Source organism: Haliotis cracherodii, unplaced genomic scaffold (genome assembly GCF_022045235.1).
Source record: "Haliotis cracherodii isolate W230 unplaced genomic scaffold, xgHalCrac1.p SCAF_6, whole genome shotgun sequence".
In the NCBI taxonomy this organism is placed as follows: Eukaryota; Metazoa; Mollusca; class Gastropoda; order Lepetellida; family Haliotidae; genus Haliotis; species Haliotis cracherodii.
The window spans coordinates 36,475,577-36,489,802 of record NW_027266319.1 but is presented as its reverse complement, the minus strand read 5'-3'; the positions used below and the strand labels follow the sequence as shown (position 1 = coordinate 36,489,802).

General features: G+C 49.0%; 1 protein-coding gene across 1 annotated transcript in view; it reads left to right on the top strand.

Moving 5' to 3' along the window:
- Positions 1 to 14,226, top strand: part of LOC139445390 (protection of telomeres protein 1-like) — a gene marked incomplete at its 5' end in the record, with an annotated part of 30,563 nt that overhangs the window by 2,038 nt on the left and 14,299 nt on the right. The window contains 6 exons of the mRNA XM_071226527.1: positions 1,451 to 1,559; positions 1,960 to 2,096; positions 3,908 to 4,039; positions 4,615 to 4,722; positions 12,036 to 12,109; positions 13,778 to 13,913. Coding sequence (XP_071082628.1) covers positions 1,451 to 1,559; positions 1,960 to 2,096; positions 3,908 to 4,039; positions 4,615 to 4,722; positions 12,036 to 12,109; positions 13,778 to 13,913 — 696 coding nt within the window. The remainder of the gene's footprint in view (positions 1 to 1,450; positions 1,560 to 1,959; positions 2,097 to 3,907; positions 4,040 to 4,614; positions 4,723 to 12,035; positions 12,110 to 13,777; positions 13,914 to 14,226) is intronic.

Below are 14,226 nucleotides of genomic sequence, written 5' to 3'. Positions count from 1 at the left end.
TATGCAAATTTGCTTCTTATCTGTAGCTATGAGATGTTCTCCCACTCTTATCTTAAACTTATCCTATCTCACACTATGCATTTCTTCGTTCTTTCGATCTTTATTTTAGGAAATGTGCTTGGAGAAAGTTTCCAGCTCCTAAAAATGTGTCACCCAAACACATCCCAGAATCACCAAGGTCAACACCCAAACAAATGTGTCACATACTCTAGTCCTGTGCATGTGACCTTTCACGACTTGATCACCTGACTACCTATGCCACATCTTTCTCTAACCCATCGCCACCCTGTGGAGATGTGTATTGAGTTGTAGAGAATACATCTTTTTTTTTCTTCTTTTTTTTTGCATGAGCTATCTCCTCATTCGTAGTAACATCTACGACACAGATTGAAGGTGAGGATGGGAACAGAGCATGATAAACGCCTGGCCTGCAAAAATTGCAGGTGTACCTATTCTGATGCTGATCATCATGATCATTGCTGTAACCCGTGAAGATCCAGGATAGAATAGGTCTTCAGCAACCCATGTTTGCCGTAAAAGGCGACCCGTGAAGATCCAGGGTAGAATGTCTTAGGCAACCCATCCTTGCCGTAAAAGGCGACCCGTGAAGATCCAGGGTAGAATATGTCTCCAGCAACCCATGCTTGCCGTAAAAGGCGACCCGTGAAGATCCGGGGTAGAATATGTCTTCAGCAACCCATGCTTGTTGTTAAAGGCGACTATGCTTGTGGTAAGCATCTTCCCGAGGCAAGGGAGTTAACTGACTTAAAGTCAAGTTTCCACCCTTGCCGAACTAGGCTGGTATTATTGAGTTACATTTTGGCTGGACTAAGAAGTCTTTGCATAGTCCAATCAAAATCGTGCAACGAAATCGAAATCCGGTTCGTAAACTGTCGTGCAGATTTCAGTCGATTGCAGGATTTTCAAAGCATATGTACCACCAACTCATTGTCAACTGATATTTTACAAATCTTTTTATGTTTTTAATCAAGGTGTTTACTTGATTTGATGCACTTCGCGATGTAAGAACTGTTTTATCACAATATAGATCTTGAGTTTTGATCACCGCCATTTTGTATGAAGCAAATGCAAGTGATACGAGAGGTGGAATTTGAATGGTCCATAGGAGAGGCTTAGAAGGGACATAACTCATAATAACCACTGGTGCCGCTACGATCGAGCCCAGGAATTCCATAAACATTAGTAAATTTTACATTAAATTGTATATTTTTAGACTTATCTATCTCAAATGCTACATGCCCACTCAACAATCCCCTCCTGTGGTGATGCTTGGATGTGTTGGGGTGAATATTTTTTTTAGAAGCTGGAAACTTGGTTCAAGTACGTTTCCACATAAGGATTGAAAGAAGGAAGAAATGCATAGTGTGATATATAGGATAAGTATATTAATATACAGTTTAATGTAAAATTTACAATTTTCCTTTTCAAGTCGAGGAAGTATGTGTACACTACACTGAAAGATGTCCAGGCAAACACTGTGGTGGATGTGTATGGTGTGGTCAAGTTCCTCAAGCCACCCAAACAGACACGTGGAACAGGTGAGCGCTGCACTAAGGATGATACCCTGTAGTCAGGAAAGCGTACACTTGTCTTCTGTGTTGTATTACTTTTTCCATGATACTCTACTTCATAATGTTTATGGGTGGTCGGGTAGCCTCGTGGTCAAAGCGTTCGCTCATCACACCGAAGACCTGGGTTCGACTCCTGACATGGGTACAATGTGGGAAGCCGTGATATTGCTGGAATATTGCTAAAAGCGGCGTTAAACCATACTCACTCACTCATACTGTTTATACATGGTATTCACTTACAGTGTCACCTACAGATTAACATCAGGAACAATCCTAAAATTAACTTGAAGTCACTTGAGTCTGACATTGTAGCAAACTAAATGCTTTGCTTTAAACCTGATACAAACTAATCCCTTCTTGTTTCCAGACCTCATCATGATCTTAAGTCTCATAGATGAGACTTTGTTTGATCAAGACCAGAAGTTGAAGTGTGTACTGTTTCTCAAACCCAACAAGGTGCCTCGAGTGGAGGTTGGCAGTGTCGTTCGCCTTCATCGTCTCAAGGTAGGTGCCCAAGGGGAGGACGGCAGTGTTGTACGCCTTCATGGCCTCAAGGTAGGTGCCCATGTGGAGGTCGGCAGTGTTGTACGCCTTCATGGCCTCAAGGTAGGTGCCCATGTGGAGGTTGGCAGTGTTGTACACCTTCATCGCCTCAAGGTAGGTGCCCATGTGGAGGTCGGCAGTGTTGTACACCTTCATGGCCTCAAGGTAGGTGCCCATGTGGAGGTCGGCAGTGTTGTTCGCCTTCATCGCCTCAAGGTAGGTGCCCATGTGGAGGTCGGCAGTGTTGTACGCCTTCATCGCCTCAAGGTAGGTGCCCATGTGGAGGTCGGCAGTGTTGTACGCCTTCATGGCCTCAAGGTAGGTGCCCATGTGGAGGTCGGCAGTGTTGTACGCCTTCATGGCCTCAAGGTAGGTGCCCATGTGGAGGTCGGCAGTGTTGTACGCCTTCATCGTCTCAAGGTAGGTGCCCATGTGGAGGTCAGCAGTGTTGTACACCTCCATGGCCTCAAGGTAGGTGCCCATGTGGAGGTCGGCAGTGTTGTTCGCCTTCATGGCCTCAAGGTAGGTGCCCATGTGGAGGTCGGCAGTGTTGTTTGCCTTCATCGTCTCAAGGTAGGTGCCCATGTGGAGGTCAGCAGTGTTGTACGCCTTCATGACCTCAAGGTAGGTGCCCATGTGGAGGTCGGCAGTGTTGTACGCTTTCATGACCTCAAGGTAGGTGCCCATGTGGAGGTCAGCAGTGTTGTACGCCTTCATGGCCTCAAGGTAGGTGCCCATGTGGAGGTCGGCAGTGTTGTACGCCTTCATGGCCTCAAGTTAGGTGCCCATGTGGAGGTCGGCAGTGTTGTACGCCTTCATGGCCTCAAGGTAGGTGCCCATGTGGAGGTCGGCAGTGTTGTACGCCTTCATCGTCTCAAGGTAGGTGCCCATGTGGAGGTCAGCAGTGTTGTACACCTCCATGGCCTCAAGGTAGGTGCCCATGTGGAGGTCGGCAGTGTTGTTCGCCTTCATGGCCTCAAGGTAGGTGCCCATGTGGAGGTCGGCAGTGTTGTTTGCCTTCATCGTCTCAAGGTAGGTGCCCATGTGGAGGTCAGCAGTGTTGTACGCCTTCATGACCTCAAGGTAGGTGCCCATGTGGAGGTCGGCAGTGTTGTACGCTTTCATGACCTCAAGGTAGGTGCCCATGTGGAGGTCAGCAGTGTTGTACGCCTTCATGGCCTCAAGGTAGGTGCCCATGTGGAGGTCGGCAGTGTTGTACGCCTTCATGGCCTCAAGTTAGGTGCCCATGTGGAGGTCGGCAGTGTTGTACGCCTTCATGGCCTCAAGGTAGGTGCCCATGTGGAGGTCGGCAGTGTTGTACGCCTTCATCGTCTCAAGGTAGGTGCCCATGTGGAGGTCAGCAGTGTTGTACGCCTTCATGGCCTCAAGTTAGGTGCCCATGTGGAGGTCGGCAGTGTTGTACGCCTTCATGGCCTCAAGGTAGGTGCCTCAAGTGGAGGTCGGCAGTGTTGTACGCCTTCATGGCCTCAAGGTAGGTGCCCATGTGGAGGTCGGCAGTGTCGTTCGCCTTCATCGTCTCAAGGTAGGTGCCAATGTGGAGGTCGGCAGTGTTGTACGCCTTCATGGCCTCGAGGTAGGTGCCCATGTGGAGATCGCACTGTTGTACGCCTTCATGGCCTCAAGGTAGGTGCCCATGTGGAGGTTGCACTGTTGTACACCTTGAATACATCTGAGAAATACTTGCTTACAACATATGTAACTACACATCCATCATGTGTATGTCTTAGAATGTTTGTATGTTTTTGTTCCAGATCGGAACCCACCAGGGGGAGCTGCAAGGTGGAACGTCAGCAGGGTTTTCCTGGCTCGTCTTCAACACACCTGAGTCCAAGCCTCAGTCTTCCTCCCTGAACTTTACTTACTCCGAAGAAGATAAAAAAAAGGTAACCATTAAAGCAGCATGGTGTGGTCTGATAGCGCAGGCAGTGATTGTTGTGCTGCCACTTGGTCTCTTTTAGTCATTACATTTTGATTGCCCAGCTAAAAGAACTGTTTGGTTCTGTTGCCCAGTGAAAGGGAAACTGTTTGGTTCTGTTGTCCTGCTAAAGGGGAGCTGTTTTGTTCTGTTGTCCTGCTAAAGGGGAGATGTTTTCTTCTGTTGTCCTGCTAAAGGGGAGATGTTTTCTTCTGTTGTCCTGCTAAAGGGGAGCTGTTTTGTTCTGTTGTCCTGCTAAAGGGGAGATGTTTTATTCTGTTGGCCAGTTAAAGGGGAGATGTTTTCTTCTGTTGTCCTGCTAAAGGGGAGCTGTTTTGTTCTGTTGTCCTGCTAAAGGGGAAGTGTTTTGTTCTGTTGTCCTACTAAAGGGGAAGTGTTTTGTTCTGTTGTCCAGCTAAAGGGGAAGTGTTTTGTTCTGTTGTGCTGCTAAAGGGGAGCTGTTTTGTTCTGTTGTCCTGCTAAAGGGGAGATGTTTTATTCTGTTGCCCAGCTTAAGGGGAAGTGTTTTGTTCTGTTGCCCAGGTAAAGGAACTGTTTGACTGGTCCAGCACTAGTGACACACCTGTGGTTGATGCAGCAGCTACACTTTCCGACATTGCCGTCAATGCCTACTTCAACCTCACCTGCCAGGTATGTGCAGTCCAAGGCGTGTTTTCAAAGACCTTAACTGCTGTTTGAATTAACTTTATTATTCATAGAAAAAAAACCCTGCTTCAGCTTTATGTCCTTGTCAGTACTTACATCAGTAAAACCTCCTGAGCTGACATTGATTTGCATCTGCTTCCTGTGGGCCAATGGGCTGGCCGAATGATGCAGATGTTAATTGATCAAGTAGAAGACAGGGTTTGATTCCCTGCAAGAGGACAATGTGTACATTTTTAAACTTATACTATCTCACACTATGTATGTCTTCTCTCTTCTTCGACCCTATGTTGAAACATGCTTGAACCATGTTTCCAGCTTCTAAAACAAAACACTTCACTCAAACACACCCCAGGATCCCTATGATTGCTGACCAACAACTGGATCAATTGTGAGTGAGTTGGGTTTTACGCCGCTTTTAACAGTATTCCAGTTATATCACGGCGTGTCAGCTTAATGTGGGAGGAAAGCCCGAAGTGATGCAGGTCTCAGACTTTTACCACTTTGGTTAAACCCACGAGCACGGGTATGGTGCTGACAAACCTAGAAACATAATCGGGGTAAACCGGGAGTCGAACCCACAATCATAGGTTTCTGGCGTGCCCAAGGGACGCAACTCTGCACAGCAAATCGCGTCGCCTTAGACAACTGGGCCACCCGTGCCCCCTGCAGCATATAATGCCCTAGCTGTATCTTGCTGAGTGCGGACAACAAACGAACATCCAAGTTCTCTTTCAGATTAAATCCTCCTTGGGGCACTTATTGCATTTTCCTGGTTCAAGAAAATCTACATGACATAGTTGTAACCATTTTCCTTAATAAAATGTTACCACACAAAAAACTTCGTTTTTGTATGATATACGACCACCCTTACGGTGCCTCACCCTCTACGGCGCGTCACGCCAAGGGAAGCAACTCTCACCCAAATCACTTTCCTTTATGTCATTCGACTGACAAGACGTGTGACCATTCTGAGAAAAGTTTCAAAGTACGAAATCGTGACCTGAGACAGCATGACTGACCAAACTGTATGTATGGTACATTTATTACCTTGCAAAGGCGTAATACCTCGCATTGTAAAGTTATAAGGTTGTAATTCTCATAGAAGAAACGCCATGTGTACGGTGCATAAGAATTCAAATGTCCGTAATGGCGTCCATTGTGCGGTTTCACTGTCTGACACATGTAACCCCAAGGCCAACAAAATGGCTTGGGGTTTTGTTATATCATACAGTTTTCAACTGCACGTTTTTTCCTTTATAAAACCCAAGGTGATGTACTAGATTATAACTATACTTACCTTTTTTAAGGGTTTTTTACACCTTAGAGCGTAATACGCCCACTTGGTGTTTTTAAAAAAAAACAAAAACAAATTATACTACGGAAATGGCTATTAGTATCGCGCTACAGTCGCATATACATTACGCCTTTGCTTCTGTTTTCACAATTGTTAAAAGCACGTATCTTCCGATCTTTATCGCACTGATACACTTTTCCCGCCCAACCCAACAAGATTTACGGTCTTTTTACAGACCTTCAAACTTTGTACGGGATGCGGGATTAACGTCCCACCCCAAGACCAACATGCATTTTGCCTAAAGTGCTTGGTGGAGAACGGACACGATGATCAATCATGCCCCACATGCAAGGCTTTTACGCCCAAGACGATGAAAAGGCGGCATGCCGATCTCCTACACTATAAAAGCCTACTCGAGGCGGGGGTGGACATTCACTCGAAAAAGGCCATGCCCCCCCCCGTCTAAAAAGGGTAAAAATAAACCTAAGGCTAATAAGCCTTCCGCTACGGTCTCCTCCGCTCCCTCTTCGAGGGCCGGGGGTGAAGGCTCTAGGGTTCCCAAGGTCCCCTTAACTGCACCCTCTTCTGCACCGTCTTTAGCAGATATATCTGCTTTGTTTAAGTCGCAGATGGCGTCGATGATGGAGGAGGTCAAGTCCCAGCTCCGAGAGGAGATGCGTGCGGGGCCTTCCTCGCCGTCGGCGCCGGGTGCGGTTTCGAGGTCTTGTGGAATGCCCGGCGTCGGCCGAGGCAGGCCACTCGACCTCGGGGACGACCCGAGACCGGGCTTCGGCTCCAGCTCGAGGTCGCTCCCCAGTGAAGGGGTGGTGAGCGCTGGCTCGTTCACTACCTCCGCACCTTTATCCCTAGCGGGGTCAGACGCCTTCTCCGAGGCCGAGGCTCCAGCTAGCGGATTTATGGCCCAGAGCCAGGTGGGTTCTCTTGAACCCCCGGCACCTCGGGACCGGGTCTCGGCTTCGGGCCGGGGGCAGCCCGGGGATGCGAAGACCCAGGCCTTCGGGTGTCCTTTTCCTGCCTCGTCCGCTCACTCTCTTGAGGACGAGTCGACTACGGTCGGCTCGGAATCGAGAGAGGAGGAGTGGATGGAGGAGGGAGGGGATGACTCGGACGCTTCGGGAATTTTTTCCATCGCATCCTCGTTGAGGCACGTACGGGACAAGATTGTCCAGGTACTGCCTCAGGTGGCTGCGCCTATGCCCGAGTCGGATCCAACTGAGTTCCGCCTTCCGGGGGACGCCTTCGCTCCTAGCAAGGCGCCCCAGGTGCGGCTCCGTATCTTGTCCTCCCTGACACACGAGGTCATCGACCCTCTGCTCTCGGGTGCCCGCAGGAAGTTCGACCTGCCCGAACTTAATAAGCGGTACCCGTTGGCAGAGGACGGTGATTTTGAGGTGCCAGTGGTCGACGAGTGCGTTTGGACTTCTGTCACCCTGGGGGGGGTCTTCGACCCCCGCCTTGGCTAAGGCCAAGCAGGGCCGGCGGTTGCCCCCCTTTCCCATGTGCGGCGCGGAGTTGAAGGCGGCTTACGTTTGCTTTGAGGAGCAATACCGTAATGCAGGCCAACAGCTTCGCATAGCCGTACACTCTGCTTATCTGTCGGCTGTACAGAGAGAGCTAGTGGGAGAGGTGTCGGCCGACTCTTCGGAGTTGGCGGTGCAACTGACGGAGGTCCACAGTCATCTCGCGCGGGACGCTATTCGTAGCTGTGCTTCGCAGATGATGTGCGCAGTTATGGGCATGCGCAGGCTGTGGATGTCAGTATCCAAGTACTCGACGTCCACACGCCAGGATCTCCTAGCTTTGCCTTATAAGATGGGTTCTACCCTCTTCCCTGGGGCTCAGCAGGTAGTCCGAGAGGCCGCTCAAATGTATGCCTCCATCAAGGAATCTAAGGCCTTGTTGGAAATACCTAGCGTTAAACCGCGTAAGCGGGCCTCTCCGCTTGAATCCTCCCACGCTGACGCGCCGGCTCAGACGTCCGCACCTACTTGGAAGCAGCCGCTTCCTACAGGTAAGGGCGCCGGGAGGAGCAAGCGAGGCAGGGGCCGGGGCAAGGCAGCTGGTCGAGGCCAGCAGCCTTTTCGCGGGGCCGGGAACCCATCGGGTTCCCATTAGCGCCCGAAGCGCCCCGGGCGGACCCACAGTCGCAAGTTATCGAACTGCCGACAGCCGGGGTCCACTGCCTCAAACCGGATGTCCCCGTAGGCGGCCGACTGGCTCTATTCCTGAGGGAATGGGAGACAGTCACCTCAAATCCCTGGACCCTGTCCACTCTAAGGGATGGCCACTTGCCTCGGTGGAAACATCATCCGCCCCCCATCTCCGGGATAAAGCACACTCCGGTGCCTGCTACCCGAGAGAAGGCGGAATTCCTCCGTGCCGAGGTCAACGCACTTCTTATGAAGGCGGCGATCGAATCGGTTCCCGTGGGACAGGAAAGCGAGGGCTTCTACTCGACTTATTTCCTAGTCACCAAAAAAGTCGGAGGGTTCAGACCTATTCTCAATCTGAGAAGGTTGAACAATCATATAGAGGTACCGTCCTTCCGGATGGAGACACTGCGCTCAGTGATCTCCGCGGTCGAGACAGGAGAATGGCTAACGTCAATAGACCTAAAAGACGCCTATCTCCACGTACCCATACACCCCGAGTTCAAGAAATACCTCAGGTTTTCTTTCGACGGCAGGTGTTATCAGTTCAGGGTTCTACCATTCGGGATCGCCACGGCCCCGAGGGTGTTCACCAAGCTGATGTTGATTCCGGCCCAAATAGCCAGGTCGAAAGGTCGGCTCTGCCACCCATACCTCGACGACTGGTTACTAAGAGCTCTATCGCAATCCCTGAGTCAGATAGCTACACAACAAGTGATAGATATTCTGATCACTCTAGGGTGGATAGTCAATCTCAAGAAGTCAGACCTGAGACCTACTCAGAATCTAGTCTTCCTAGGGGCGAATTTCAACACGGTGAGCGGTCTTGTATCACTGTCACAAGATCGCATTACCAAGGTCAGAAGCGTTACTACCCAGTTCCTTCTGTCCGCAAGTCACACTGCTCGTACATGGCTCCAGTTACTGGGCAACATGACGGCGACAGTGGATGTGGTTTGGCGGGCGCGCCTGAGAATGAGACCCATTCAACAAGCGCTCCGTCGACTTTGGGTGAACTCGGAAAATCTCGAGACTGTTCTCGAGACCCCGCAGTGGCTCATTACACACCTTCAGTGGTGGGCCGAGGTCGGGAATCTGTCCCGGGGGCTCCCCCTCGACACTCCCGTTCCGTCTCTCACAGTTCAAACAGACGCGTCACTCTCCGGCTGGGGAGGCGTTCTGAACGATCACACTGCCTCGGGACTATGGTCCCAGCAGGAGATCAAATTGCACATCAATGTGCTAGAACTGAGAGCGGTCAGGTTGGTGTTCCAACGCTTCCTGGATCTGCTTCGTGGCCAAGTGGTTCGTCTAGAGATGGACAACCAAACGGCGATGACTTACATCCGGAAGCAGGGGGGAACGGTGTCTCCGTCGCTTCTCCAAGAGACGTGGCAGTTCCTCCTATGGTGCGACTCATACGATATCAGGGTGCTACCTGTTTATCTCCCGGGGGTAGACAACGTCCGTGCGGACGCTCTGTCTCGCCGGATCCTCGCTCCTCACGAGTGGAGGCTCGACCCGGGGATATTCGGGATTATCTCCCAATTATACGGGTCGTTCCAGGTGGATCTGTTTGCGTCTGGGGTGAACCACCAGACACCAACGTTCTGCTCCCGAGTCCCCGACCCGAGGTCGGTGGCACCGGACGCCTTCCAGCTAGATTGGACGGACAGAATTCTGTGGGCATTCCCCCCAGTACCTCTGATTCACAAGGTCCTATCTCAGCTCACCACTCAACCTGCGCGACTACTTGTGCTCCTGGCACCTCTTTGGTCGGCGCAGAGTTGGTTTCCAGTAATACTCAGGTTTCTGGCTCAGCCTCCTGTTCTATTACCTTTACGACCGGACCTACTATCCCAGAACGGGGCCCTCCACCCGAATCCCAGGATTCAGTGGGTGGCTTGGCCACTGTCAGGAATCGCCTCCAGAAGAGCGGTATTCCTGCACGAGTTGCAGACACAATACTGGCTTCGCGGAGGGATTCGACAAACGTTCAGTACGAGGATAGATGGGCCTGCTATGCGCGCTGGTGTGTCGATAGAGGGATTGCAGATCCCTTTTCTGCAGATCTCGTAGCCGTGCTTGAGTTCCTCCAGTCGCGACTAGATGACGGCCTGGCCGCATCAACAGTCCGGGGGTACTCTACAGCTATCGCAGCTTTTCACGTCCCTGTCGACAGGGCACTTCTGGGTGCGCACCCATTAGTGCAGCGCTTTTTAGCAGGTGTGGACAGGATCCGACCGCCGGTACGGCGGATCAGTCCCCCTTGGGACTTGTCAATCATTCTTGATTGGCTGTCCGGTCCTTCCTTTCGGGATCTGTCGTCTCTCTCTCTTCAGCTGTTGAGCTGGAAGACGGCGTTCCTTGTGGCGATAACGTCCGGCAGACGGGTAGGCGACATTCATGCAATGTCAGCCGATCCCGAGTTTACTGTCTTCCACCGGGACAGGGTCAGTATTCGGCTGCCGGATTCTTACCGTCCTAAGGTCGCACACGCCTTCCACGTGACGGCTCCTATTGAGCTACCTGCTCTTTCACAGCCTTCCTCGTCGGGGACCACTGCAAGACATGCTCATGTCTTGGATGTCCGTAGGACACTCAAGGCCTATATCAGCAGAACTAAGGGTATCCGTAAGGATAATCAACTATTTTGCTGTTATGGCGGTAGGAAGGCTGGCTCACCTGCGAGCAAACAAACTATCTCCAGGTGGATAGTCTCTACTATCTGTACTTCGTACACCCTTCAAGGCAGGGACCCCCCTACCAAGTTGAAGGCTCATTCGGTTAGAGCAGTGGCTACGTCACAAGCGTACGCCGCGGCTCTGCCCATTGAGGAGATCTGCTCCGCGGCTATTTGGAGCCAGCCGAGCACGTTCATCAAACATTACCAACTCGACAAACACTCAAGCGAGCGTGCTCGGTTTGGTCAGTCAGTTCTCCGAACTGGGCAAAGTTCTAATCTCTAGCCGATTGAGCCTTCGAGATTTTAGATCGCCCGGACCGGTTATACAACTGCTAAGTAACGGTCCGGATTATATCTTCTACGGTCGATAAATTATCCGTCCTTACTACTCGATAATACTCGTATTGCACAGCACTCCTCAGATCCTCGGAGACCCTCTGGCCTAGCTCAGCGCGGTTATAGTCTCTCGTGATCAACGCCCCTATATCACTCGTTCAAACAAGTGGGGGGGAGGGTGTTTTGAGTTCTCAAAATATGATCAGCCAAGAATAAAGGCTAATATCATAGCATATGGTCGACCACGCCCTGTCTCCAGCCCCCGCCTCTCGACGGTGGTGCCTCACGATAAGGTTGGTTCCATTTTATTGAACTCTCAGTTTATTCTCTGAATATTCAAAATACGATGTATTTATTACGCTTGTTGCTGACGGATGCCACTTCCTAGATTATCTTTAGGAGTCTGTCTTGATGCAATAAGTGCCCCAAGGAGGATTTAATCTGAAAGAGAATTTTACAAACCTGTAGAGGTTGTGAATTCTCTGATGAAATCCTCCTTGGGGCACGGCCACCCACCTCCCCACATTCCGTCAGCATTAGACATATGGAAAGTGATTTGGGTGAGAGTTGCTTCCCTTGGCGTGACGCGCCGTAGAGGGTGAGGCACCATAAGGGTGGTCGTATATCATACAAAAACGAAGTTTTTTGTGTGGTAACATTTTATTAAGGAAAATGGTTACAACTATGTCATGTAGATTTTCTTGAACCAGGAAAATGCAATAAGTGCCCCAAGGAGGATTTCATCAGAGAATTCACAACCTCTACAGGTTTGTAAAAGTTGTGTTTATTCTGGCAGTTGTTTTTGTTTTAGGTGGTCTCCACTTGCGTCATTGAAGATGGCGTCTGCTTCTTGTTGAGGGTGTGGGACGGGACTAAACCCATCTAGTAGGTGTTTACATGACTGACATCTTTAGAACTTATTGCGTCAATTCCTTGGTGATTCCATAGGAGAGGCTTAGAAGGGACATAACTGGTAATAGCCACTGTTGGCGCTACGATCGAGCCCAGTAATTCCAGCTTTGGGTTATAATTATTTTAGATATATTTAGTAAAAGCTGCAACTAAAATAACAAGATACTGGAATAGATTATTCCTGATTTAAAAAAAATAGTTTCAGATACAATTTTTGCCGATCCTTGCATTCAAATCCTGTAAAATTATATCATTGGGTGTGTCTTGACCGAATCAGCGGTATATACCAAGAAAACGTGTGTACAACTGATTGCTGTTTCCGGCTTAGTTTACGAGAAAATTTCACAAGGCAATCTTAATCCCTGGATGTAAAACAATGCCTAGCAGAACAAAAAATACAATTTAAACGGTAAATCAACATGCCTGATGATTTTTTATCTCTAATTTCAAATTTGTACTGACCAAGTTTCTCATCACCCGTTGGTTTACCGGAATTCGCTAAAGGGGCACGGTGTAATTTTTTCTGCGCATAATATTCAAATTATTTTTTTTCTCCAAAATACTGAATCCGCTAGAGGGGGGTGCGCACTATACTCAAGAAAATATGGTATGTTTATTCTTTTGACTGGCATTAAGGAAGTTCAAAGGCAATAAAATAATTGAACCAATAACAGTTCACTGATTGGAATAGTCAGTGATGCCTAGTTTGACACAAGTGGGTAGAACTCTTGACCCCAGCAGTGATAACTCACTGGATGTCTATTGTGTAGTTCCTATTCTTTAAATGACATTGTTATGTACTTGTTACAACTGCTGCTCAATAAACTGTCTTATTGTTGATAGTCATTTTGGAGAAATAAATGCGAAGTTTCATTAATGCGAACAAAGACCCCTCGCATTTTTCAAGATTTCCAGTATACCTCAACAGAAGCTTAATGATCACTGCCACGGTATTGAGTATAATTCATACTTTGGGACGCCTGGCTGCTTGCACTCCGGGCATGGGTCAAGATGCACGACATATGCACTCATGCTCTTACCGAAATACTTCGGTAGTCAAGTGAACAATATTACGCAATGCTTGAATGTCGAGAGTTTGTTCCTTTCGCTCCTATGCAAGTGCACTTGCCGGATATTACACTCCTGCCATTAAGTTTTCATTAACTGTAAACTTGTTTGATGGTATCAGATATTCATGAGGTCAGCTGTCAAGCTTTGTTGCATTCAGTAAAGATTGGGATGGAGCTGCCCTTGTTATTCCAAAGGGGGCGGTCAGGTAGCCTAGTGGTTAAAGCGTTCGCTCGTCACGCCGAAGACCCAGGTTCGATTCCCGACATGGGTACAATGTGTGAAGCCCATTTCTGGTGTCCCCCACCGGGATATTGCTGGAATATTGCTAAAAGTGGCGTTAACCATACTCACTCACTCACTGTTATTCCAAGGACGCAATTACTTTTCTTGTTGTTAGACTTGCTTATTGTAACACTTCTTAGAAATTACCTTTTGAAAATTGACATAGTAGATACGATTGAAGAGTCGGCAAATTGAGTATTATATATATTATTTCCGCTAGGCATCAATTCCTTGTTGATTCTTGACTCCCCCACTCTGTATGGCATTCTTCACTGACTTACATTCCAGCCCAGTCCGGGAGCTGGACACTGATGGAAGTGAGTGTGATGTGGCCTCAGATCCGCGTCTGCTGCAGAGAGCAGACGGATATCTGTACGATGTCTCGGTATTTGACGACCACTTCTGTACTGCCAGCAAAGCAAAGGTAAGATTTGGACAAGTTTGTAAATGTCATGTCTGTAGTAAATACACAGAAATAAACATGAGAACTGGCATGGGGTGTGTTAGTTATTGTGTAATGATATCTTCTAGCTTGTGATATCATTTGAAATGGCGTCTATTGGATCATGTCATGATACTATGAAGTATATCTCCTGTACAGCATGAAGGTCCTATCATTTAGCATGCAGTGTTTCTGCGACTCATGATATCTTGCAAAAAGTGTATTGGAAAGTGTGTAGTGATAGCTTACATAGAGTGTTATTGTCTATCATGGAGTTTCTGTGATCCTCTGTTGA